The sequence below is a fragment of the Bombina bombina genome, chromosome 6, assembly GCF_027579735.1.
Source record: "Bombina bombina isolate aBomBom1 chromosome 6, aBomBom1.pri, whole genome shotgun sequence".
NCBI classification, from domain to species: domain Eukaryota; kingdom Metazoa; phylum Chordata; class Amphibia; order Anura; family Bombinatoridae; genus Bombina; species Bombina bombina.
In genome coordinates this window covers 623,437,383-623,465,060 of record NC_069504.1, presented here as the reverse complement: position 1 = coordinate 623,465,060, position 27,678 = coordinate 623,437,383, and the positions used below count along the sequence as shown (strand labels likewise).

Genomic DNA, 27,678 nt, shown 5'->3' with positions numbered 1-27,678 from the left:
TTTGTTAAGTTGCCTAATAATTATGCACAGTAATAGTCACCTGCACACACAGATATCCCCCTAAAGTAGCTATAACTAAAAACAAACTAAAAACTACTTCCAAAACTATTCAGCTTTGATATTAATGAGTTTTTTGGGTTTATTGAGAACATTGTTGTTGTTCAATAATAAAATTAATCCTCAAAAATACAACTTGCCTAACAATTCTGCACTCCCTGTATACATACTTCAATCATTACCATTTCCCCTGCCCAAAAACTATATTCCATGTATACAAAAGCGTTTAGTGATTTTTTCTGGCATAAAAAAACACCCAGAATCAATATTAAAGTTATACAGTCCCCCAAACTTCAAGGCAGACTAGGAATACCTAATATTTCTCTCTATAGACAAGCCATCTTTTTGCAGAGAATAGTCGACAGGCATTTACATCCCCTCCACAAAAGGTGGGTACAGCTGGAACACTTAATCTCTGATACCCCACATTTAGGGAGAATGTGTTGGAGCATGGAGAAACAAAAAAACAAATGAATATACAATTCCCTATTGATAGCAGAAACTTTCGATGTCTGGGTACATATTCTGGCCAACAATGCTTATATCTCATCCAAACCATCCCCTCTAACCTCACTCATAGAAAATGGACAATTCTTGATAGGACATAACGTTACATGCAGCATACCCGACAAAAATATTTGCGATATTAATATACACCCGATAACATCTGGAGAGAAAATTCTCTCTCAATCAGACCTAGTAGATAAGGGATACACTTAATTTCATAACTGGTAAAATTACCACCGGGTGCACCATTATATTTCCCGACATGAGCAAAGCAGAAATATGGTTAGGCAATTAACAAATTTTGAAACATTGTGCATTCAAACACCCCCACTCACCCATAACCTCTCAATGATATACAGAATATTAACCATCAATCCTCCTGGCTACATCCCACCATATCTTGAGAAATGGGAAGATGACAAGTATAATTATCCTTCCACAAACAAGTACCTCCATGTTCTACAATATAGTAAAATTGTCTATCACATTTTCATTAATAGAAATTAACCTAAAGTTATTACAGAGATGGTATCTTACTCCCAGGATACTCCATCGCCTATTCCATCACAGGCCAGATCAGTGTTGGAGATGCGGTCATAGGGGCAGCGATTTGGCGCATATGTGGTGGTTGTGCAACAAAATCCAGAGTTTCTGGAGAGCTACTATAGCAGAGATAGAGATAATATTGGAGACTATGTTCCGTTTAGATCCGCTAATGTGGTTGCTGTGCAACGCTCCTAAAATTAAATACAATCCTTATAACAAGTTATTTTACATCATGACAAATAGCGTGAAATATTCAATAGCAAAAAACTGGAAAAGCAGGAATGCCCCAACCGTAGAGATGTGGTCACAGCGGGTATCAGAATTTCTAGAACTAGAAAAGTACTATTACATGATAAATGATAAAATGGATACTTACACAGAAATACTAGCCACTTGGGAGCTTTATCTTAAACACAAAACCCATAATCACGATGCATTGTTACAATAATTATAAATGCAAAAATGTAACTCATTACGAAAAAGATGTATACAGGATAGCTGCATACTCTTACACTAATTTCAAAACACGTATAGGTAGTACATATAGGCTCAACTCTAGGTTGTGATATAAACTCACCAATTTACCTGCATTGATTATCAGTGAACAAAGTGTATAGCAGTACTTTTCTCTCATTCCTCGTCCCCTCTTTGGGAACACATACCTCCTTTTGCTTTCTCTTTTGTATCCTCCACATGTTCTCAATGTTTTGCATAAATCATAAATAAATTGAGGTTTCCCTTCTCTTTTATTGATATAGTTATTATGTAAAATTTAAGCGATACTGTTATTGAACTTGAGGGAGCTTCATCTCCCATATTGTATTACGCAATTTCTTACTATAAAGTCAGTGAAAAAAAAAACAACAATCACCTAGATAACAAGTTTTGCGTTTGTGTTTTAACGCTGATTTTTTTTTTAAAACAGCACCACAGCCATTACAAGTATAGTGGCGGCGATATTGAAAGCAGCAGTTAGGGTTTAATAGCTTTATTTAGGTAGCGGCAATATCAGGAGCGGCAGATTAGGGGTTAATAACATTATGTAGGTGTTGGTGATGTTGGGGGCGGCAGATTAGAGGTGTTTAGACTTAGAGTTTATGTTAGGGTGTAAGTTTTAACATAACTTTTTTTTCCCCATAGACATCAATGGGGCTGCGTTACGGATTTTTTCATTTCGTGATTCAGGGTTTTTTCTGACACCCTCTCCCCATTGATGTCTATGGGGAAAGCATGCACAAGCACGTTGAAACAGCACTCAAATTGTGTGCGGTATGGAGCTCAACGCAACCATATCGTACGCACAAGCCGGCTCTTTGAAAACCTGTAATGGCTGCACTATAGGGGGTGACATAACGCGACTTTTGTTGCGTTCGTTAAATTCCCTATAGCGCGCATAACTTGTAATCTACCTGATTGCCCTTTAGAGCATTTATTTGAAGAAAATGACAACTGGTCAAAATAACAAAAATATGCAGTGTTTTCACACCTCAAATAATGCAATGAAAACAAGTTCATATTCATTTTTTAGTGTAGTGCTTTTTTTTTCAAAAGCACTACACTACAAATAATACTATACAACTATACTATGGTTATCCTGCACTCGTGGGTATTACCTATAATCCCCAGTATTCTACTTTCCCATGGCTAAACCACAATACAACACAAAACCACTAGACTCCATATGGATTCAAACAATAAATTCCAAAGGACTTAATATCCCATCTAAAAGATCCCAAGCACTGATAGACTTTGACAGACACAAAACGGACTTAGTATTTGTCCAAGAAACCTATTTCATTAAAAACAGAGAACCACTGACCTTCACAATTAAATTCGGCACAAGCTACTACGCATCCCACCCTAAATCCAAAAAACATGAAGTTGGAATCCTAATTAAGAAAAATATACCATTCACAGCAATCAAGGCACTTAGGGACAGGGAGGGCAGATATATCATTCTGATAGTCCTGCTCTACGGACGCCCAGTTACACTGGTCTCTATTTACACCCCCAACTCCAAACAATCACTCTTCATTAAAACAGTGACTAACCTTATCTTAGAACATATAAAAGGAACATTAATAGTTTGTGGAGACCTGAATATGCCACTGTACCCCCTGTTAGATTGCTTGAATACATGCTCCTTGATTCCAACCTCACAGACTAATTGCACTAATAATTATCTTAAAAAACTATGTGTACATGATCTTTGGAGGGTTTCTAACCCTGGGAAAAGTGATTACACATTCCTTTCATACCCCCATAAGCTTTATACCAGAATCGACTATATATTCATTAACAGGATTGTCATTGTTCAGTTCTTCACAAATAGCCCCATTGACTTGGTCAGACCACGCATCAGTAATAGGTACACTAACTTGGCCAACTAAACCAATACAAGATTTTATATGGAGGCTGGAGGACTATCTCTTATCAGATCCTTCAGTGAGGCAACAAATCTCACAATCTATCACTGAATACTTTTCCCATAACATAACCCCAGACATATCTCAATCTAATGTCTGGGAAGCTCACAAATGTGTGATAAGGGGAGAACTCATAGGAATTAAAGCATCCATGTTAAAAAAGAAACGTATATACTTATCATCCCTATTGGCCACCATAGAAACTCGAGAACAACGTCATAAAAAACTCCCATCTGACCTCTAGTTACTAATAGCATTACAATTGGAAAGAAAAAATTAGCGTCTTGTTATAACAAAGAACACAAAAGATAAACATTAAGACTATAACAAACACATTATGAAGGACGTAATAAATCCTATCTATTAAGAATAAAAGATGACCAAAACATAGAACACTTCTCCAAATCAATTTCAAACACCTTTAGAGAATTCTACCAACAACTATACAATCTAAATACTATAGACAACCTTACGGCCTCAGAGCAGGCTGTAAAACCAATGCTATAAACACATATCTGTCATCTCTCCATCTCCCCTGCATCTCCTCCCTTCAAAAGGAACAATTAGAGGCACCCATAACAGCAAAATAAATCAAATCAGTTATTATTCTTTGCATTGGTTGAACTCGTTGTAAATCATAACCAGGGCATTGTCTTTGACAAGAAAAAAAAATTTTGGTCTAAGTATGCAACAGAAAGATTTTTTAGTTAGAACTGCCTGGGACTCAAGCCACTAAACATCTGGAATGGCATCTCTCCAGATATCTAAAGGAACTTGGTAATAAGTTATATATTGTGTGTAATTCTTTTCATGTCCCATTTTCTTTTTAAAGAGCTGCAGCTTTGCAATTGTGTGTTATTTTGAATGTTTTTATAATTTTGCACTGTGTAACCTGTATTGATATTTTTGTTATTAAACACATAGAAAATCTCATTCTGTCTTTTGGGCTCTAATATCCAAATTCACACTCCTGTTGAGACAAGGTTAAAGGCACGTTACCTAATTGTTAAATAGTGTGAGTTTTTAGGGGTTCCCCAAAACTCCCCTTTAATTTAAAAGTTTTGGTGGTGGCAGCAGGGAATTTGTTAATTAGAGCAGAGTGGACAAGATTTGGGGGCTAATGTGGTGGAACCAGAGCTGTGTGCCATTTACCCCTTCATGCCCACACCCCTTGTGACGCTGAGAAGGTTGATTCATCACAAACTGGTGGCAGTGGTGGGGATATTTAGAGTTTTTTAGTGCTATTTGTATAGTACTAAAATAAATTACATGTTTGTGTGTAATTTCCCAAAGACAGAACTCAGTGCCTAATTAGAGAGACATACAGTACAAAGAAGCAATTCTTTTTCCCTTCCTCTTGGTGTTTGATGCTACGCTCAGTATGGAAGAATATAGGAGAATGCCTTAATGGTCTCTGGAGTTTCTTTGCAAGAAAAGAGGAATTACTATTCTTGGCAAAGGGAAAGAACAGCTGATACTGGAATTGCTGGAGGCAGAGGGCCTCACAAGAGAGTTTGAAACATTCACAGAAAGGGTTACTGTGGATGCTGTAACTCAAAACCTGGTACCCAGCACTGTTGACCCTTCTCTAGCCCAAGGACTGTTACCTGGTGCTGTTAACCCTGTAAGTGTCATGGAGTCTGAGCTACAGACAGCACTCAGATATTTGGGGGATGTTGAACCCAAACTAAGGATGGAACTGATCCTCAAGTATCAAGAGGAGAAGAGAAAAAGACAAAGAGAAGCTGCTGAGAGAAAAAGAAAGAGAGAGGCTGCTGAGAGAAAGAGAGAGAGGCTGCTGAGAGAAAAAAGAGAGAGAGAAGCTGCTGAGAGAAAAAGAGAGAGAGAAGCTGCTGAGTGAAAAAGAGAGCACAAAATTGCTATAAGGGATACCCAGCGGAGACATGTGCTAGAGGTTTTTCGGTTTACCATAACCGAGGCACCTCTCCAGTACCCAGAATTTTTGCAATATATTTGCCAGACAGTGAGCCTGTTGGCCAGAAGAGTGCTCCTGGGAATGGAACCTGATTCAGCAGCAGGGGCTACAGACAGCACTAACAACGAAGCCCCAGTAGCCAAGTGTTCTACAGTGCAAGCTGTATCACATCCCTGGAGGGAGGGAATGTGCCAGCAATGGACAACCAATTCTACAGAAGTACCGTCCCCTGGAACATCTCCCATCAAGGGGGCAGAAGTTGCATTGGGCAAGGGGGATACCCACCCATACATTTGGTGCCATGAGTTTGGGCACCTGAGTTTTGCCTGCTCCACCAAGGAGAAACCTCAACATGCAGTTTGGGGTGGGAATACAGCACAGAAACTTGCAGCAGCTTTGTTTGTGGGTGGGTCAGCAGGTAATCTGCAGAGTGTCACAGAGGGAGACTGTGTGACCATGAGACTTCAGGACACCGGGGCTGGATCTCGCTTGGTGTGCCCTGAAGTGGCAGAGGATATTATCCCAGGAGAGAATGTGGATAATGAAGAAGTTTGCAGGAAATGCCCCTGGAATGGGGTGTGGGAAAAGTTTTGCAGGAGGTGAGGATTTCTGCGGATATCCCTGATGTTTTGCTGGGCGATGATTTGGGCCGGATACTTTGTCAGTACACCCCAGAAGACAACACCTGCAACCTGGAAGGGCCAGTAGAGGGCCCTGCACCAACTGAGGTACTGTGTGAAACTTTGGGGGACCCAAAGGGCAGGCTGGGGATGGACACATCGCTAGCTGCACCAGAGCTGGAGGTATCCCACCAAAGAATGAAGAATGATTCCCTTGAACATGCATTGAAACAGCATTGCATATGCAAGGAGGAGTGAATGGCATGGCTGGTGTAGGGGCCAGAGTACATCCTGCCCTGTTACAGAGAGTAAAACAGGATGGGACCCTGGATGTGGCTGTGGACCTCCACTACAGGAATTGCAGATGTGAAGAAGAGTGGAGGGAGATGTAGCTGCAGTGACTAATGAACCTGCTGCTCCTACAGAGCATACTGGGGTAGGTGTGAACAGTGGAGTATCTGACCTAAGCATAGCAAGAATTTACCTTAGTCCCCTAGTGAGTTACCCTGAGGGGGTGCTAGATCCCTTTATGAGGGAGAGCGAATGTGTGATATCCTGCAAGGAAATGTCCTCCACAAGAGAAATTGTGTCAGCTGATGCTAATTGTTACAGGGGCCAAATGAATGCTGAGAGTGTGCTGAAAGGGCAGATCTGGTCTTATGAATGAGGAAAGACTAGGATTTAGGTTGACATTTCCACCATTTTAAAAGGTGAGGTGTCATGATAAAATCATGTGGAGTAGTTGATACCTGGATTGGCTACCCCGCAAAGGTGGTACTGTGTTCTCAGCCTGGAAAAGGGTAATGTGAATTGCTTTTTCCTGTGTGTGAAAACTGCTTTCAGAAAAGCTGTAAGCTGAAACCCCCTTCCTTAGTAGTGTAACTGTGTGTAGGAATGCAGAACGCTCCTCAGAACGCTCCTCCCCTTGGAGACTGATAGTGGGAGCTAAGACTTTGCATTGGTTGAACTCGTTGTAAATCATAACCAGGGCGTTGTCTTTGACAAGACAAAGAAATTTTGGTTTAAGTATGCAACAGAAAGATTTTGTAGTCAGAACTGCCTGGGACTCAAGCCACTAAACATCTGGAATGGCATCTCTCCACATATCTAAAGGAACTTGGTAATAAATTATATATTGTGTGTAATTCTTTTCATATCCTATTTTCTTTTTAAAGAGCTGTAGCTTTGCAATTGTATGTTATTTTGAATGTCTTTATAATTTTGCACTGTGTAACCTGTATTGATATTTTTGTTATTAAACACATAGAAAATCTCATTCTGTCTTTCGGCTCTAATATCCAAATTCACACTCCTGTTGAGACAAGGTTAAAGGCACGTTACCTAATTGTTAAATAGTGTGAGTTTTTAGGGGTTCCCCAAAACTCCCCTTTAATTTAAAAGTTTTGGTGGTGGCATTAGGGAAATTGTTAATTAGAGCAGTGTGGACAAGATTTGGGGGCTAATGTGGTATCCTTTTTATGGTCCTTTTGCAGAGTTGCAAAGATAAGGGAACCAGAGCTGTGTGCCATTAGCCCCTTCATGCCCACACACCTCTATTGTGAGGCTGAGAAGGTTTGATTCGTCACATTGACAAATCTAAATTATTACCCCCCAGAGCACTAGAAGCCCAAATTGTACTGTTACCAAAACCAAATGAAACTTTAGATCACCCCTCACATTATAGACCAATTTCACTCCTAAACTCTGTTAAAATTTACGCAAATATTTTAGCAAACCGTATTAATTGCCTCTTACCAGATATAATCCATCAGGACCAGGTGGGATTTATTCCAAAACGCGAAACTAAAGACAACACGGTCAGGGCCATAAACCTCATTTAATATTCTCAAGATAGAGGAGTTCCAGCAATTCTGCTGTCCTTAGATGCAGAAAAGGCCTTTGACCGTGTTGACTGGGAATTTTTACACTCCACTCTAATGCACATGGACTTTGGCCCTAAAATACTAGATATAATATTCTCCCTATATTCACATCCTAACGCTAAACTGTTAATAAATGGAACTCTTTCAAAATCATTCTCAATCTCTAATGGCACCCAACAGGGTTGCCCCCTCTCTCCTCTCCTGTTTGCCTGTTTTATCAAAACCATTGCTACTAAAATAAGACAAAACCCTCTTATCAAAGGAATATAGGTTGACTCACAGTCATTTGACATGTCTCTCTTTGAGGACAATATATTATTCTCACTGACTGACCTGGAGAGATCTATCCCCCATTATTACAGGAATTTAAACTATTTCACTCACTCTCTAATTTTAAAATAAATTCCACAAAGTCTGAAATGCTAAACATTAATTTAGATGAAAGTACTTTACATAAAGTTAAAAAAATAACTCCTTTCACCTGGTGCCAACATACACTACACTATCTAGGTATTGAGCAAGAACAATGGAAGTAACCTTCACAAAAATTACGAACAGATTTTAAAAAATATTATCAGAGACCTCTCATCATGGTTATCTAAAAGACTATCATGGATGGGTAAAATAAATGTCCTTAAAATGAACATATTCCCCAGACTACTATACATACTTCAATCATTACCAATTCCCCTGCCCAAAAACTATATTCCATGTATACAAAAGCGTTTAGTGATTTTTTCTGGCATAAAAAAACACCCAGAATCAATATTAAAGTTGTACAGTCCCCCAAACTTCAAGGCAGACTAGGAATACCTAATATTTCTCTCTATAGACAAGCCATCTTTTTGCAGAGAATAGTCGACAGGCATTTACATCCCCTCCACAAAAGGTGGGTACAGCTGGAACACTTAATCTCTGATACCCCACATTTAGGGAGAATGTGTTGGAGCATGGAGAAACAAAAAAACAAATGAATATACAATTCCCTATTGATAGCAGAAACTTTCGATGTCTGGGTACATATTCTAGCCAACAATGCTTATATCTCATCCAAACCATCCCCTCTAACCTCACTCATAGAAAATGGACAATTCTTGATAGGACATAACGTTACATGCAGCATACCCGACAAAAATATTTGCGATATTAATATACACCCGATAACATCTGGAGAGAAAATTCTCTCTCAATCAGACCTAGTAGATAAGGGATACACTTACTTTCATAACTGGTAAAATTACCACCGGGTGCACCATTATATTTCCCGACATGAGCAAAGCAGAAATATGGTTAGGCAATTAACAAATTTTGAAACATTGTGCATTCAAACACCCCCACTCACCCATAACCTCTCAATGATATACAGAATATTAACCATCAATCCTCCTGGCTACATCCCACCATATCTTGAGAAATGGGAAGATGACGGGTATAATTATCCTTCCACAAACAAGTACATCCATGTTCTACAATATAGTAAAAATGTATATCACGTTTTCATTAATAGAAATTAACCTAAAGTTATTACAGAGATGGTATCTTACTCCCAGGATACTCCATCGCCTATTCCATCACAGGCCAGATCAGTGTTGGAGATGCGGTCATAGGGGCAGCGATTTGGCGCATATGTGGTGGTTGTGCAACAAAATCCAGAGTTTCTGGAGAGCTACTATAGCAGAGATAGAGATAATATTGGAGACTATGTTCTGTTTAGATCCGCTAATGTGGTTGCTGTGCAACGCTCCTAAAATTAAATACAATCCTTATAACAAGTTATTTTACATCATGACAAATAGCGTGAAATATTCAATAGCAAAAAACTGGAAAAGCAGGAATGCCCCAACCGTAGAGATGTGGTCACAGCGGGTATCAGAATTTCTAGAATTAGAAAAGCACTATTACATGATAAATGATAAAATGGATACTTACACAGAAATACTAGCCACTTGGGAGCATTATCTTAAACACAAAACCCATAATCACGATGCATTGTTACAATAATTATCAATGCAAAAATGTAACTCATTACGAAAAAGATGTATACAGGATAGCTGCATACTCTTACACTAATTTCAAAACACGTATAGGTAGTACATTTAGGCTCAACTCTAGGTTGTGATATAAACCCACCAATTTACCTGCATTGATTATCAGTGAACAAAGTGTATAGCAGCACTTTTCATTCGTCCCCTCTTTGGGAACACATACCTCCTTTCGCTTTCTCTTTCGTATCCTCCTCATGTTCTCAATGTTTTGCATAAATCATAAATAAATTGAGGTTTCCCTTCTCTTTTATTGATGTAGTTATTATGTAAAATGTAACCGATACTGTTATTGAACTTGAGGGAACTGCATCTCCCATATTGTATTACGCAATTTCTTACTATAAAGTCAGTGAAAAAAAAAAAAAAAGACAATCACCTAGATAACAAGTTTTGCGTTTGTGTTTTAACGCTGAAATTTTTTTAAAACAGCACCACAGCCATTACAAGTATAGTGGCGGCGATATTGAGAGCGGCAGTTAGGGGTTAATAGCTTTATTTAGGTGGCGGCAATATCGGGAGCGGCAGATTAGGGGTTAATAACATTATGTAGGTGTTGGTGATGTTGGGGGCGGCAGATTAGAGGTGTTTAGACTTAGAGTTTATGTTAGGGTGTAAGTTTTAACATAACTTTTTTTTCCCCATAGACATCAATGGGGCTGTGTTATGGATTTTTTCATTTCGTGCTTCAGGGTTTTTTCTGACACCCTCTCCCCATTGATGTCTATGGGGAAAGCATGCACAAGCATGTTGAAACAGCGCTCAAATTGTGTGCAGTATGGAGCTCAACGCAACCATATCGTACGCGCAAGCCGGCTGTTTGAAAACTTGTAATGGCTGCGCTATAGGGGGTGACATAATGCAACTTTTGTTGCGTTCGTTAAATTCCCTATAGCGCGCATCTACCTGATTGCCCTTTAGAGCATTTATTTGAAGAAAATGACAACTGTTTAAAATAACAAAAATATGCAGTGTTTTCACACCTCAAATAATGCAATGAAAACAAGTTCATATTCATTTTTAAACAACACAGTACTATTTTTTTTAATTTAGCAAGAATTTAGAAATCAATATTTGGTGGAATAACCCTGATTTTCAATCACAGCTTTCATGCGCCTTGGCATGCTCTCCACCTGTCTTTCACAGTGCTGTTGGGTGACTTTATGCCACTCCAGGCACAAAAATTCAAGCAACTCGGCTTTGTTTGATGGCTTGTAAACATCCATGTTCTTTTTGATCACATTCCAAAGGCTTTCAATGGGGTTCAGGTCTGGAGATAGGGCTGGCCATGACAGGGTCTTGATCTGGTGGTCCTCCATCCACACCTTGATTGACCTGGCTGTGTGGCATGGAGAATTGTCCTGTTGAAAAAATGAATCCTCATAGTCGGGGAACACTGTCAGAGCAGAAGGAAGCAGTTTTCTTTTAGGATAACCTTATACATTGCTTGAATTATGCGATTTCTGATTTCAGATCATCTTCTCTGATGATTCCAATTTTAAGCGTTGCACAACACCTGGTCATCTAATGGTTAGACCTGGAGAATCCTACAAGCCACAGTGTCTCGTACCCACTGAGAAATTTGGTGGAGGATAATTCATGATCTTAGGGTGCTTCTGCAAGGCTGGAAACTGGCAGATGTATCTTTTTTTTTTTTATCTATTCAACTGGAATACGGCCGAAGTCATTAAATTACTGATCAAGCCAGCAAGTCCAGAATTTTTTTTTAACTAGCAATGGCAGAGTTTATGCACAGCTGGTTTACAGTAATATAGTGTGCCCAGGAGGAGAAGTTTAGTAGAATATGGCTAGCAGGGCAAGTATAGATGAGCATGGCTGAACAAATAGCAAAGTCTTGTCAGTGGTTAAGATTGTTGAGAATGGCTAGCAGCTCAGGTTCATCATCAGGTTCAATGTATCATGACTGCAGAGGTAAGGTATAGCAGAGTAAGGCTAGCTGATCAATTGTCTACAAACCAAATACAGCTGTATAGTTGTCACTTTTTGTGTGTTATTGACCAGCATGTTAGTTTTACCACACTAATAGCTAGTAGGCCATCATAGCCTAGAAATCATAGATACATAATTGTTTCACTGGTTTCAAAATTGTATAAACAGAAGCAAATAAATGCAAGGGTTAAGAAAAGTAGTACAGAAACTCATTAAAAAATGTGCCCTTTTATATGATTCAATTTCTATAATGATGTAGAGTAGTTCTGTAAAATTGACCCTAAGTGAACTAAAATAGCTACTCAAAACATTGAAAAATGGGATTTAAATTAGAATACAATTTCTGTGATGAAGGATGAAAAGTTCACAGCATAATAAATAGAAGCAGGAGTATCAGTAAATGGCAACGGCTGAGATATTTCTCCCAGTCTGCCCTGTTGAAATGCATTATGCTTTAATTACAGCTTTATCCTGCCTTATTCTCATAATGCAGTGCTGTTCTCATGATGACATATTTTAAGCTGACATTCCAAAGTAGACTGAAGATTAGGTTTAGCTACAGAACATGAATGCAAAAACACATTTGGATGCACAATTTATTCAACAGACCCCATGGTTTAATTTATGACTTATAATTCGTGTATGCTCCTGTGTGGGTAATGTTCACAATTACAATAATTGAGCAATAATTTTCAGATGTATTTCCAAAAGCAAAATAGAAAAATATAATGGCTCACAGTAATAGTTACACCGGCTTTAAGCCATTGAATATTATTTTACAACAGCACTTTTGTACTCAAAGTGAATTTATATTCATTTCCTTAGTTCCCATTACAATTATTTTAATGACTCTATGCAAAATAAATATGCAATTAAGCGTTGACTAGTTTGGTTGCAAGCTAAAATATATTAATAGATCAGAACAGTACAGTATTTTCAACAGCCCTATTGACTTTTCTTTCGAAAAGACTAACTTCTGTACTGTAGGTAATGTACACACACATAGCCCTTCAATGTTATGTTTATTTCAGAGTATTCAATAAAACTTGAGACAATTTAGCTAATATATTTAATTTGTGATCGATCCAGAACGCTAGTAGAGATTCTTATGCAACATTTCAAGTCACTATTTGTAAAAAGTTCAAAGTCCTATGTACAGAAACAGACAAGTACTTGTTAACCTTTTAACGCCGTTATGCCGTTCTATTCCGTCATATTTACACTGGGCTTTAAAGCCGTTATGACGGAATAGAACGTCATATCAAACGGCTGTCCTGAAGCCTTCTGCGCTTCAAGGACTTGATCGCGGTCTGGAGGGCGTTCCTAGGGTTGTAGGGACGCCCCCCAGATGCGATCCAATAATTGAAATCTCGCGATCGTATGCACGATCGCGTAGTTTCAATTTGTCTACATCGGAACAGGTGTTCCGATGTAGACACTTTAACCCTGTCACGAAAGGGTTAAGGCAGCATGATATATTTATTTGTTTCATATGTGTAATTTCTAGGTATAATTTCCAGGTATTCAAGGCAGTAAACTTTTAGGGCCAGACTACGAGTGGCGCACTAACAGTTACGTGCAAGCGTAAAGGGTTCATGTCGGGATAGCACACTTGAGAATATGCGATCGGGTTTGCGCACGAGTATGGTGTTTTTTTCTCTGTTTCTGCTCCATTGACTGCTATGGGAGGATACGTTAACACAATTGCAATATTAGAAGTTCTGCTTTTTGTGCAAAATGGGTTAGCACGCAAGTGAAACTTTTTACTTTCAACTTGTAATACGTCCTCTAACCGACGCGAGCAAAAGGCTTACTTCTAGCGCAGTTTGTTGCAGTATGGATTGTTAAATACCGCTCCATTTGTAATCCAGTGTTAATTTTGTTGACTAAAACTATATAAAACGAGAATAAAACTAAAGAAAGTCTGAGGACTAAAATACGACTAAAACTAAAATAGCATTTTAGCCAAAAGACGATGGGGACCTATTTATTATTGTGCGAGCCGACATGATATGATATAGCGTATCATGTCCTCCCCACATCGCCAAATGACGACAGCATACGCTGTCGGCATTTATCATTACACAAGCAGCTCTTGTGAACTGCTTGTGCAATGCCGCCCCCTGCAGATTTGTGGCAAATGGTCCGCTAGCAAGGGGTGTCAATCAGCCTGATCGTATAGGATCGGGCGGATTGATGTTTGCGGCCCCAGAGCAGGCGGACAAGTTATGGAGCAGTGGTCTGAAGGCTCGTGCGGAAACAGGGGCATCAAGCTCCATTCAGAGCTTGATAATTCGGCCTCTATGACTAAAACTAAATCAAAATGACATTTTAGTCAAAAGACTATGACTAAAACAAAATCAAAATGTGCTGTCAAAATTAACACTTTATGCAAGGTGTTATAATCAATCCATATCTAATTACTGCTTTTATGTAAAAAAAAAAAATCAAGGCTATATTCTTGTTTATTTACGAAAGTTTTTATTTTTTTTATTTTAAGGGAGGTATCAATCAACTCGATCTACTCGACCGGGTTGATTTTCGGCGAAGTCTGTCCGTCTGCTCAGAGCAGGCGGATAGGGTTATGGAGCAGCGGTCTTCAGATCGCTGCTTCATAACTGCTGTTTCTGGCGAGCCTGCAGGCTCGCCAGAAACACGGGCCCTCAAGCACCACTTGGAGCTTGATAAATGGGCCCCTAAGACTAAATCGAAATTTGCTGTCAAAATTTACACTGTTGTAATCTGGCCCTTAAAGGGAAAATTTGGTAAAAAAAAGTGAGTCTGAATTTGCAAGCATTGTTTACTTGATGTGAAAATCAAAGTCCAAGAATTGCTTATTATACATTCATGCCATTTTAACAGGGACATAACATATATGCTATCACTGTGGAATCTGTTGGTGCTCTACAAATAATTGATAATAATAAATAATAATAATATGCAATATATAACATCTCAAGCTTTTTTCACCCTTCTCTCAATTTCCACCCTTCTCTCAAAAACACCTTTTACCTCCTGTTCTTCCATTTTATATTCTGGCAAAGCACCTTCCCTTCTCCTCACATCTCATATACTTATATATGTATAACAGGAAAATCACCTCATATTCTCAGCCTTTCTATACCCTGACATGCAAAACATTTCACACTTTCCACGTTCTTTATTTCAGGCATGTCCAATGAAAGTTTCACCAAGTCTAGCCAGCAGAGGGTGTATTTTAACTGCAATTTTAACATATAAGAGACAGGAATATTTTCTTTTATAGATTTTGTTTGCGGGGGTTCCTCAAAAATAATACTGAATTTGTCTTGGAAAGAGCAGAAAATTGTTATATCTAAAACTGTGTTTGTGTGAAATTAACAAGAATCAAAGTCCATTTGACTGTCTTATTTCTGCATAACACTGTTTAAACATGTTAATAAGTAAGACGAGGATTCAAATAAGGAAGTTAATATGAGAAATTAGAGCAAATGAGCACAAAATTCCAGCGACAAACTGAATATTAACAAAACTTGGCAGCTGTGACACCACAACTAGCTATCTGGCAATCATTACAATTAGGTCACCTACTTACAGCTTCACAAAACTTACTCTGGGGATTTTTGGATGTATAACAGATTATGGACTGATTTTATTATTTAAAAAGGAGACTCTATTTAAATAAGCAGAGCATTTTTGTATTATAGTGAGGAAATAAGTACTGGTTACCCCTGGTTCATTCTACAAAGTCTACAAAGTATTGTTTTGTTATTTAGCTAAAGGCAAAACAAGTTTGTGCTGTGGACTGTATTGTAAGCATTTTACACTGACAAAACAATAAAGCGCATTTGATATATGAAGGAAATATTGTAGAGAAGAAAACCATTTTACTTTTAAAATCATTATGAGAGTGATCAGTGTACACATGCATGTGAGCCTGGCTAACAAGCATTTGCAGCTTTACAATGCTGAGCCACAGGCAGAAAGGTATGAAAAGGCCGGACTGAAATTGCCATTTGCACATAATAGCTGTGTTCCTGCAGGGTGTATTACGGAGCAGCCAGTCTAAAGGTTCATGGAATTTAATTATTTCATAGCACTGCCTAAAAGCATGGAACATGTTAATTATTTAGTCTGACTAATGCTATTTATAGTCACCCCTTCCCGGTTTAAAAATATATTGAAGTTTCTTGTTTCCTTCTATTAGCAGAGAGAGTCCACAAAAACATTCTTAACCTATGGGAATTACTCTACCGTGCCACCAGGAGGAGGCAAAGACGCCCCAAACAAGACTATAAATATCCCACCCACTGCCTCTACCCACCAGTAGTTATTTGCCTCGTATCATGGAGGTTGGCAGAGAGAGGTGCTCTGTAAAGAATAATGAAGTTTATCATGGATTGGCTTGTCTAAAGCTGGGGATAATATAATCAAGTCTCTATAGAGCATTGGTTTATATAACATTGATTGATATTGGGTCTCCCATGCCTCTTACAGTTTAACCGAAATCCACTGTCTGATAATGCAATGTTTTTCACACTAAATTACAGATTTATCATGGGTAAGTTCTCCCCTCTTTCATGGCAACTTTTCTAATAAAGAGGTGGTATTAAGTCTTGTTCCTGCATATCAATAGTGTTGTGTATACTTTGGCCCCTTAATGACAGGCACTAGCATGCCATTAGATCTTGTGACAAATCCCAGCCTTATTCTGATATAGGACTGAGAGGAGTGTGTTTTAGGAACGCTTAGATGCAGTACTCTGACAAGCATTTTGTTCTAGTGGACATTATAACACCTAAGCATATTAAAGGATGTTGGTGATATAATCGCATGGACGTTGTTACCGGCCCTCCGGTTATATACTCCACTTGTTCAGACATTCACCATCTTTTTGGTGGTGGATGTCATTACTACAGGCCACAGTCTTAATTTGATATAGACCGCAGAAGGTCAGTAAAGCTGTTTCCCGATGGGAACTTCACTTTTGCGCCATTTCTACTTCAGATCCACTGCTCAACAGTCCTGTGGGAGGCCGGTTGCAACATGGCTCAGTCTATCCAGTGGTGGTGCATAACAAGTGGGCCGTGTTTTTTGCATTTGGACCCAGATATCCTGCTGTTAGGTTCACAATTGCTATTACAAGGCACATATAATGGACTTTAATAGAGAGTCTGGAGGAATCTTCCTCAATTAATTCTATTAACAACAGTAAATGTATGCTTTGAAAAATTATCATTGTTAACCCTCAGGCGCAACTATGCAATTTGCCTGACATTTTTCCTGACATCTTATTCAGGAGGCCCAAGCGGTCAAACCATAGATGAGCTCCCGCATGTTCTATTGCCAGTGGGTCCTACAGGCTTCGGCTGATGCGGATATTCCTGTCCAACAGCCCATTACTGTAGTTTCAGTTGCTCCAGAACGCTGTGCAGAGAGAGACTTGACCCCGGCTGGGGTAGGCCTTTTACCTGATGACCTCACAGCCCGTATACAGGCTGCTGTGTCTGCTTTCCTGAGTGCTAGCCACGTGTCAGAGAATAGGTAGACAAAACTTAAATATTGTTCTCCTATACGTAGCCCAGGCATGGTGGGGGAGGTGATGACCGACAGTTATGGGCAAATTTCTGAAGACGAACCCTTAGTTAGCTCTGAAGGGAAACTCCCTTCCTCTGACCACTCTAAAGAGGAGATGGAAGAGTGTACAATTAGGTTCAAAGTGAAGCAGCTCAGGCTCCTGTTGAAGAAGGTTCTGTCTACCCTGCGGGTCCCCGCAGCAAAACCGCTTGAGGAAGAGCAGGTCCAGAAACTGGAATGAGTATTTAGATCTAGGCCTAGGGCCCCGGATGTTTTTTATGTACCACCCATTATCTCTGAAATCATCTCCAAGGAATGGGAGAAGCCAGGCACTCCGTTTGCCCCATCAACAGCATTTAAAAGGTTGTTTCCTGTTCCAGCTGCTCACACGGAGGTCTGGAACAATTTACATAAGGTGGATGGTGATATATCCACACTAGCCAAGCGCACAACTTTCCCTCTTGAGGACATTACCTCCTTTAGAGATCCTCTTGACAGAAACGAGGGCTTAAAAATTCTGGTGTGAGTCATTAGAGGACCTGATTACAATGGAAACTCCCTTAGAGGAGATTCAAGAGCACATACAATCCCTATGGTTTGCAAACACCTTAATCAGGGATGCAATTCTGCAGATTATCCGTACAAACGTATTTCCCTCCCGAACATTCATGAACTTCACAGCTTGGATATTGGTTTCCCATAGGTTAAGAATGTTTTCGTGGACTCTCACTGCCAATAGAAGGAAAATAAATGTTATGCTTAACTGATAAATGAATTTCCTTCCTGGCAATTAGAGTCCATGACCCCATCCAAATACTAAATGTGTAGTGGCAGCAGTCATTTTCTTGCACCTCTGTATCCCTTGTATCTCTCTTCACTTTTCCTTATCCTTAACTTAACTACTGAGGGGTAGTGGAGGTGGGAGGGATATTTATAGTCTTGTTTTGGGTGTCTTTGCCTCCTACTGGTGGCCTGGTAGAGTAATTCCTATAGGTTAAGAATGTTTTTGTTTACTCTTACTGCCAAGAAGGGAATTAATTTATCAGGTCAGCATACATTTTATTTTTTTAATTTAATTTGCTTTTGAATCAATCAATGTTTGATTGTTTGGCTTGCAGAGGCTTGTCTTACACCACCTGTTGTGCTGTGGGAGTTGTATGTATCAGCCAATAAGCACTAGTAGGAAGCACATAATTTATATCAGTTTCAATTAGATCCACTGGAATGGTTATATGAGAAATATAAGCATAACTTTGGAATATGTTTTAATACTTAAAACTAGTGGTTTATTAATTCTAACTCTAATATGATCTTAGCGCTGCAGAATCTGTTGGCGCTCTACAAATAACTGATAATAATAAATAAAATAATACTAGAAAAGTGAATAATAGACTTTGTGAGCATTTTGTTGAGTGAAGGGCAGAACAGTGAGTGTCAGTCTGTATTAAAAAGAAATGATTTATTTTATTAAAATGTATTTTGATATATTTATTTTGATATAAATGCAGCTTATAAGCACATATTTTAGCTACAATTATTAAACACTAACCTACAAAATTAAAAATATACGTTGATGTTCAGCAGGGAATGTACTATATAAAAAGCCCCATAGCAATGTGTGTATGAGCATATAAATTATTAATTAAGGATTTACTAGTAATTTCAATGGCCCCTATTTATCATAGGTCTTGCGGACCTGATCCGGCAGTGCGATTCAGGTCCGCAAGATCTCTGCTAAATGCGGAGAGCAATACGCTCTCCGCATTTAACATTGCACCAGCAGCTCACAAGAGCTGCTGGTGCAACGCCGCCCCCTGCTGACTCGCTGCCAATTGGCCACCAGCAGGGAGGTGTCAATCAAGCCGATCGTATTCGATCGGGTTGATTTCCTGCGATTCCTGTCCGCCTGCTCAGAGCAGGTGGACAGGGTTATGGAGCAGCGGTCTTTAAACCGCTGCTTCATAACTTGTGTTTCTGGCGAGTCTGAAGACTCGCCAGAAACACGGCCCTTCAAGCTCCATACGGAGCTTGATAAATATGGGCCAATGAGTACACTTAACTTAAAAACTCTATCCTGCAATAGCTTCTCTCTTAATAACAGCTGGTCTTCCATTGCTGTGAGGTGCCTTTAGTGATCATGCACATATGCAGTGATCATCTTTTAGACCACAGCATGTTGGGAGTGGTAGTTTCCCAGATGTGACCCAAGAGGTAGTAGTAGGCTGCCAAATAAAAACTAGCAATAGACCATAACATTTGGGGTACATAAACTAAATAAGAACATTTGGGAACCTTATCTTCTATATATAATTTTTTTTAAAATTTTTGTTCACATCTGGTGGAAAATTAATTTTATTAATATTGATCCTACTGGCTTTCCCTAAAAAGACTTTTGCAATTCACATATTTTAATCTGTTTCAGGTTTCATCCCGCCACCACTGATCTTTGGAGCTGGAATCGATTCAACTTGCCTTTTCTGGAGCACGTTTTGTGGAGAGCAGGGTGCCTGTGCACTATATGACAATGTGACCTATAGATACCTGTATGTTAGCATTGCTATAACTCTGAAATCCTTAGCATTTATTCTCTATACAACAACATGGCAATGCTTAAGGAAAAACTACAAAAGATATATAAAAAACCATGAAGGTGGCCTCAGTACAAGTGAATATTTTCCCTCTAATCTGACCCTAGATAACCTAGGGAGAGACTCTGTTTCCCAAACCAAGGTTCATAGGACAAAATTCATCTATAACCTTGAAGATCATGAATGGTGTGAGAATATGGAATCTGTTTTATAGTAGATGTTGGATAGACTTATTTTGCATTGTCCAACAAAGATCCTTTTGTAAAGGAGAAAAAGACAATTTGCTTCATTCAACGTGATGGCACATGACATTCTGCAACAAAAGTGGATGATCACAGAAAGAAATAAGAGATGCAGCTGTTAGTCCTCAGGCCGTCAGCATCCGATCTTCCAGCAGGATGGGTGTTGCTTCAAGCACCCAGGATTGTCTTTAGAGAGAATGTAAACAGTCTGGCACACTGGGATGGAAAGCTAAACCAAGTTGGCACCTTTCCAGGGTAGAACTTAGTACAAATCCATAATGTAGTGTTTGGATTGATGCAAGGGCAACCTTTTGCTGGGTAATGGCTGACGGCACACTATGAGCACTCCTCATAATCATCTATCATATTGCTATGAATGCCAGAACAACCCAGGATATAGTAGATTATAACATACCGAATGCGTTTCAAAACATGGATAGAACACTTTTATTTTTTATGTCATTTATTGAAAACATGTAACTTAGCAAGCAAAAGATCTCAGTGATTTGTAACTAGACTAATTAAAAGAGAGGTTGATTAATTCCAGAAAGAATATCTTTAAGAAGTCCCTGTTCAGTGAATTGTGGTGTAGTCTTTTTATCCAGGAAGATGAGAGTAATGATTCTTTTGTAATGAATAAATAAATGCAGAACAAAGAAAATGCAAACTTTCATGACATTGAAGTCATTTTTTTTTCAGGCAATAAAGGAACTAATCGTTCTGTACGTTTTTTTCTTCACATTTGTACACTTCATATTTTATTATATTTATTACGTAAGAATCATCTGTGAACTCATTTATATAACCAACTATCACAGCACCATTTTTATTTGTATTCTGGAAGGTAAAAGAAACAGTGAGAGGAACAATAACAAAACACTGCATATATGTGGATCATCTTTAGTAACATAATTTCCAAAATGTTGGATTGTGTTTCATATTGGCCTGATTTTTATATACCGATAGAACCTTTTGTGACATGGCACTTACCAGTAAACTATTGTATAAATACATCAGCTATATCAATTGTATTCAATAGAGAGACACCTAATTGCCTCCACATATTGAATTTTCACTAAATGCTTGTAAATCAAAACAATACACTTGCTTCATAGTAATTTCTGTATTATTAGATTCAGGCAGTAGCATCGGTTGTCCCTGTTTCTTTTTAGATAAGTATCTTATTTCTGGGAAAGCTGTTAAATGTACAGTTTATCTAATCAAAAGCAACACAATTGTCTGCTTTCTTGCAACTACAGGCTTACAATAGAGAATGTGTCTCTCTATAACCTGTTGTTCTATTATTCAGTTAGAATTAGGGATGGGCGAATGTGCTAAAAGTGTAATTTGTATTATAGCATGAATAGTCCTGTGGACATTCGTTTTGGACAATCAAATGTTGATAAGAATGAAAACCCATTAAAATTCGGTAATCAAATGTTATTTTTGGTTTTCAAATGTTACTTTTGTTTTCGTATGTTCATAATTAGATATCCACATTCAAAATTTCGAATGTAATAGTCAATTTAACAAATACTATTTAGAAGTTCAATAGTTCATGTGGTAGGGAATGTATTAATTGATACATAATAGATACAAATATATCAATTCAAATTTTTCTATTTCCAATATTGCATAAATTGAATATTGCATTTAAAGAGAACATTAGAAACACTATAACAAATATATTGACTCAAGTTTTTCAATTTTGAATATCGCATAATTTGAATCAAATTATTAGAAAAAAATGAATAGAATATTAAATAAAAAAACCATTAGAAATACTATTACATTAAACAAAATTTGAAATGAACAAATGAATGTGTTACAAATGTATTTAATTTTTTTAATGTTGCGAAACATTCGCCCATCCCTAATTAGAATGCTTTATTTAATATTAAAACTAAGGGATAGTACCTGCATTTTTATTAAAGAGACTTAAAGAACCAAAAAATAGCATTTTATTATTGCATTATTGAATGAATATATATATTTAAACTATGCAAAGGGGTCAACTCCAGAGCAGCAATGCACTTCTGGGACGTAGCTGGTGTTACGTTGCTATGCACAAACACCTCTTCGGGTGTCATTGGCTAACCAGATCTCTTCAGCTAGGTCTAAGTAGTGTCTTGTTGCTTTGTGGTTGACTTTAGCTATATGTTTATTAATAATAAAATGTTCTAACATATTTAACTGTTTTCTTTTGCAGTTTTATGTCCCTTAAAAACATTTTTTATTGGAATTGTCAACAATTAAGAGAATTATCTAACACAAATTATAATTGTGTTGCATAGAATTATAACCCTTGAAAATGTGTAAAACATTCTTTGTTCACCCCTTATATTTTTATTTATTTTTTACTAAAGGGAGATACCAAGCCCATTAGAGCAAGATAACAAACGTACATGAATGCTTGTACAGAGATAAGTAAAAGTTATAGATTTTAGCAGGACCGGCTCAAGATATTGTGCTGCCTGGGTCAGAGAATGAAATGATTCCCGCAGTAGTAATAATACTGATTAGCATATCAAATTACTAGTCTGGCTGCTGACCTTACTAAGCCTGCCTACCTGCATGCAACTATGCAATAAGTGGGAAAGAAGTTAGGTAAGTGATGCACTTGTCCCACCTTCAATGTTGCCCCTAACAGGTTCTGTGTCCACAATAAGGTTATGCTGCTGGGAGCCTGTGACTTCCCCCTGGAGATAAAGGACAGGTGAGGTCTGGGTCTTACAGTAACTGACTCAGACACTGTAGTGCTGCCCCTTGTCAAGTGCTGCCTGGGTCCATTTGGTCCCACTTGATTCCATGGTTGAGCCGGCCCTGGATTTTAGATAATTTTATTCTCATTTAAGTTCATATAGAAACCTTTGAGATTTCCATAGGGTAGATTCTATTTTAGTTCACAAGCTTTACAACACTTTTCTTGAACATTCACAATTATAGCCTCTTAGGATTTTTATAGATAGATTCTATAAAACAAAAACTATTTAGGTAGAACATAACTTACCCCTATGTTATTTATGGCAGTGAATAAGGAATCCATGTTTAACTTTATTGATATGCAAAGTGTCTTATGGAACAGAAATTCTATAAAGTAAATCTCAGTTGATAAAACGTACCTGAGCTGTTTGTTAACTTTCTTTTTATCTGTTATGTGTCAGAATTGCTACAGTAAGTTCTGATGTTCCCTTGTATGACATCATCATGCTCTTGAAAAGAATGCATAACATTTCTTGCTGAAATCCATATTTAGGACAACAAATTCTCTTTTGCTTAGTTTCAAATAAAGAACTAACGTGTAATTAATATAAAGCTCTTAGCTCTGCCTATGTTAAAGTTGTTATTAATTTCCTACAGCAGGGGTCAGCAACCTTGGCACCCCAGATGTTTTGGAACTACATTTCCTATGATGCTCAGACACACTTTAGGCTGGCTGAGTATCATGGGAAATGTAGTTCTGAAACATCCTGGGTGCCAAGGTTGCTGACCCCTAGCCTACAGGAAGTAAATATGCTCCCTAGGTTCTAAAAAAGTGTTATACAATAATAATAAGAGACTAAAAATGTAAGGTATGTTTTTTTTTAAAAATTATTTGTTCCCCCCCCCCCCCCCCAGGACTGAAAGTCATAATTGCTATGAAGAAATCCTAATAATATTGTTCAAACGTTTAAAGGTTCATTCAAAAATGACATGTTGTAAATGGTTAGCTCATGAAACATCTGCATTACTAACTTTAAATAACTATGGCCTAGATTATGAGTGGAGTGCAAAATGTTGCTTTTGCAAGTTAGGTGCGCTTCCATAGTCTCCAATGGGAGCCTTGTTCTCAATCTCTGATACAGCAAAGCAACTAGAGCAGTGCAGGTAGCATATACATATATAGTTTGAGTAGAATCACAGTCCCCATTCATCTCTACGTACCTTTTTTTTCTAGCACCCCACATCACCTCACTTTAACCCATTATAACTGCTTTGTGCAGTTTTTTAAATAAAAAATAAAAATGTGTATTTTTTTTGTTAAAAGGAACTATCCACTTTATTTAGGGGGCAATTGGGGCAACTTCGTAGCGCAAAGCGCTCCCATGAGCTTGCAGCAGCATTAACCAGCCACTTGTAATGGCTGGTTATTTAACATGCACCCATATTTAACGTCCAGTTGTAATCTAGCCCTATGTGTTTAACCCCCTGCAAAGGGTTAAATACATAGTTAAAATCTGGTCTGGAGCCAAGAATTACAGCTCCAGAGCAGAAAACCACTGGTTAGTAGCAAGCATGTGTGACTGCTGCTCCTGATTGGCTTAACCGCTATGTGACAATTTTAAACATATATGGCTTAGTTTATAAAGCAGTGAATACAATTTCTGATTCCCTTGTGGTGCCTGCCTAAATTTGCTGCTTCCTAGCATCTCTGCCACCTCAGAAGTGGTGGAATTAAAACATCTCAGACTTATTTGTCCAGGATGATTACAAGCCCTGCTCTTATGCAATTGGTTGAATGAGAGCAGGGGGCAGGGAAGAACAGTAGATGGTGCCTCACTCCCCGAGAACAGGACAGGCAGGTTCCCAGCCTATAAGCCTTGTTTTTTTCATTATAATGTATTTTTAACTCTGATTAAAATATATGTGCTCCCATCTGACTGGTTTTATCTAGAAGAATTGTTTTCATGGTAACTAATCTAGCCCAGTTATTTTATTTTATGGCCATGTTTTTCTTATTAATATATTGGTAACAGTTTGTTTAACTACAGAGAGAAAATGTATTAGAAAGTTATCATTTTTATTTGTCTTCGGTATTAGAGGGTATGTGCTGTCTCTTTGAATGATATCAGGTGGTAGAACACTGTTTATTTAAAAATTCAAAAAACAAAAGTTTTGATTTTGTATTCCTTTTGTATTTGCAGAATGTTTTGTATATTTAAAAAAAATATTTTATGACGTGTATATTCTGCTGTTCATAATTTTTTACATTTATTGATTACTTTTGGTGAGACATTTAAGAAAAAGGTTTTGTTTCATTCTCAATTGAGAGCTTTAGAAAGACACATTTTGTTTTTGTTAAATAACACATTGTTAAAAACAGTGATGGCCAACTTTCTAACACATTCATAGATTTAGGCAATTTTGCAGGGTACTGTCTGTCTAATGTTCTCCCCTCCAAAGACTCTTTGTGGCCACCCCAAAGTACAAATTTATAGTTCCACTTTTTCCAGAGGTCACAAAAACTATTGTGTACATTGTTAGTTTTGCTTTTCCCCTGGGGTTGCAAAAATTAGTGCAGATGGCCTCATGTAGCCCATGGGCCGACAGTTGGCCACCCCAAGTCTAAAACACCCCTTTATAAAGTAATCAGTTTGAAAACCTGGATAAATTAATGTGGTGAATATGGATTCTTTTCTCAAAATTTGTCTTCAAAATGTCTACCTTTTTTTTTTATTATTCAGTGAAGAAAATGCTGCTGCTTGAAAGATTAAAAAAAACCTCATGTGAACTGACAGTCAGAAATATGAACTCTGCTAAGTTTAGATCCGTGGATAATTCAGCCCTCTGTTTTCAATGCTGGTGATGTAGGCAGCATATTTCAAATTGGCACAATATAAATACATAAAATAAACCTTCTGGTATGTCTGAACGACAAATTGTAAGCAACCATCACAATTTCTTGGGGGAAAAAATGCTGACAAAAAAAAAAAATGAGGGATATTATTTTTAACTATAAAAGATTTTGTTTGGGGAAAAAAAACATTATAATGTATAGAAATGACAACCGTATCCAAGATTAATCACGCTGAATGGAATGCATTGAGGAGACGAACTGAACAGAACAGCAAGCAATATGATACCCATCTGTTTATTTGTAAATAGAAGGGTTTCAGAAATCCTAGATAATTAATTTGTCTATGTCTCTTATGTTGTAGAATAGATATAAAAGCTACTTTACAATAATACAATTCATACAAGTGCATAAAGTGGAAAATATTTTTTTCCCATTATATACTGTATACTCTAAAGCAGTGATAGCCAACTTCATTAAATACATACTAGAGCAGATCAATATTTTAGAAGCTTTAAAGGGTACATATAAATTTAAAGTTATTAAAAACACCAGCAATGTTTTCTAAAAATGTCCAGTGGTACAGACAAGATTTAGGTAAGATTGCAAGATACCCTGTATGTTGCTCTTCTCTCTAGAGGGAACTTTTGTTATGTGGACATGTCAAATCACACATTTTAAAGGGAAATTAAACACTAAATACATTTTATAAGCATAGTATTGGGGTTATTGCCCACCTCCCTCTAGAGTTGGGTGCCCGACATGTTAAAATCTAACTTTCAATGCATTCTATTACTGACCACAGCTATCCTTCAGATAATGTCAGTGTAACCTAGATTCCTATGATTATAGGGAGGTGCATGAAATGTATTTAGTGTTTAATTATAACCACTTAAGTACTGATTTACCTAGAGCCACAAAAACTATTGTACACATGTTTAGTTATGCTTTTTCCCGGGGGCTGCAAAAACTAGTGTGGAGCGTTGTGTGTGAGCTCTGGGCCACCAGTTGGCCACCCCTACTCCAAAGCATAACATGAGGTCTACATTTTTTTTTTTCTACTAATATTCTTGTGCTGAATCATCCCATTTTAATTGTGGTCACTGTAGTGGTGCAGAATATACTTTCTGTCATAAAGGTAGTGAGAGTCCACAATCTATTACTCCTGGGAATTACTTTTTCCTATCACTAGGAGGAGGCAGAGATTCCCAAACCCCAAGAGCTTTATAAAATCCCTCCCACCTCATAGGTACCTCAGCTTTGTCTTTGCTTCACCTGGAAGAGGTTGAAGAATGAAGATGTGCATTTGATTCTTCAGTGAGAGGGTCTCTCATACTGTTGAGGCCTATTTCCCCTCAGAGTACAGTGATTGTTAGAGGGATGTATTTGGAGTATGGGTAGTGACATAGGTTTCACCTGTGGGTATTTAGTCACAATCCTTTCCATGGGTGTCGCAGGGTCATTTGCCCCCTCCTGTTGGTTCATCACTATACTGTTGTATCTGTTGTTATGTTTCACCACTGGTTTTGGCTTTCTACTGGTTTCCTCTAGTAGTGTGGTGCCTTTTGGTAGGTGCTATAATTTTTATTACATGCCCCTATAAGCCTCTTAGGCTATTGTTATTTATATATGTATTATATATATTTATGACCTTGGGACATTTCTATGTATTATTTATGTAAATCCCCTTTAAAAACTCTATCATGTATTTTTTAATATGGGTTATTTTTTCATCTGCGGGTATATATTTCTTTTTAAATGCACAGCTGAC

At 37.9% G+C, this 27,678-nt stretch overlaps 1 protein-coding gene across 1 annotated transcript in view; it reads left to right on the top strand.

Annotated features, from left to right (window-relative positions):
• SLCO3A1 (solute carrier organic anion transporter family member 3A1) overlaps positions 1-21,073 on the top strand; it is an 858,554-nt gene extending 837,481 nt beyond the window's left edge. Inside the window, exon 10 of the mRNA XM_053717636.1 lies at positions 19,946-21,073. Coding sequence (XP_053573611.1) covers positions 19,946-20,325 — 380 coding nt within the window. The 3' untranslated portion in view covers positions 20,326-21,073. The remainder of the gene's footprint in view (positions 1-19,945) is intronic.
• The last annotated feature ends 6,605 nt before the right edge of the window (positions 21,074-27,678 follow it).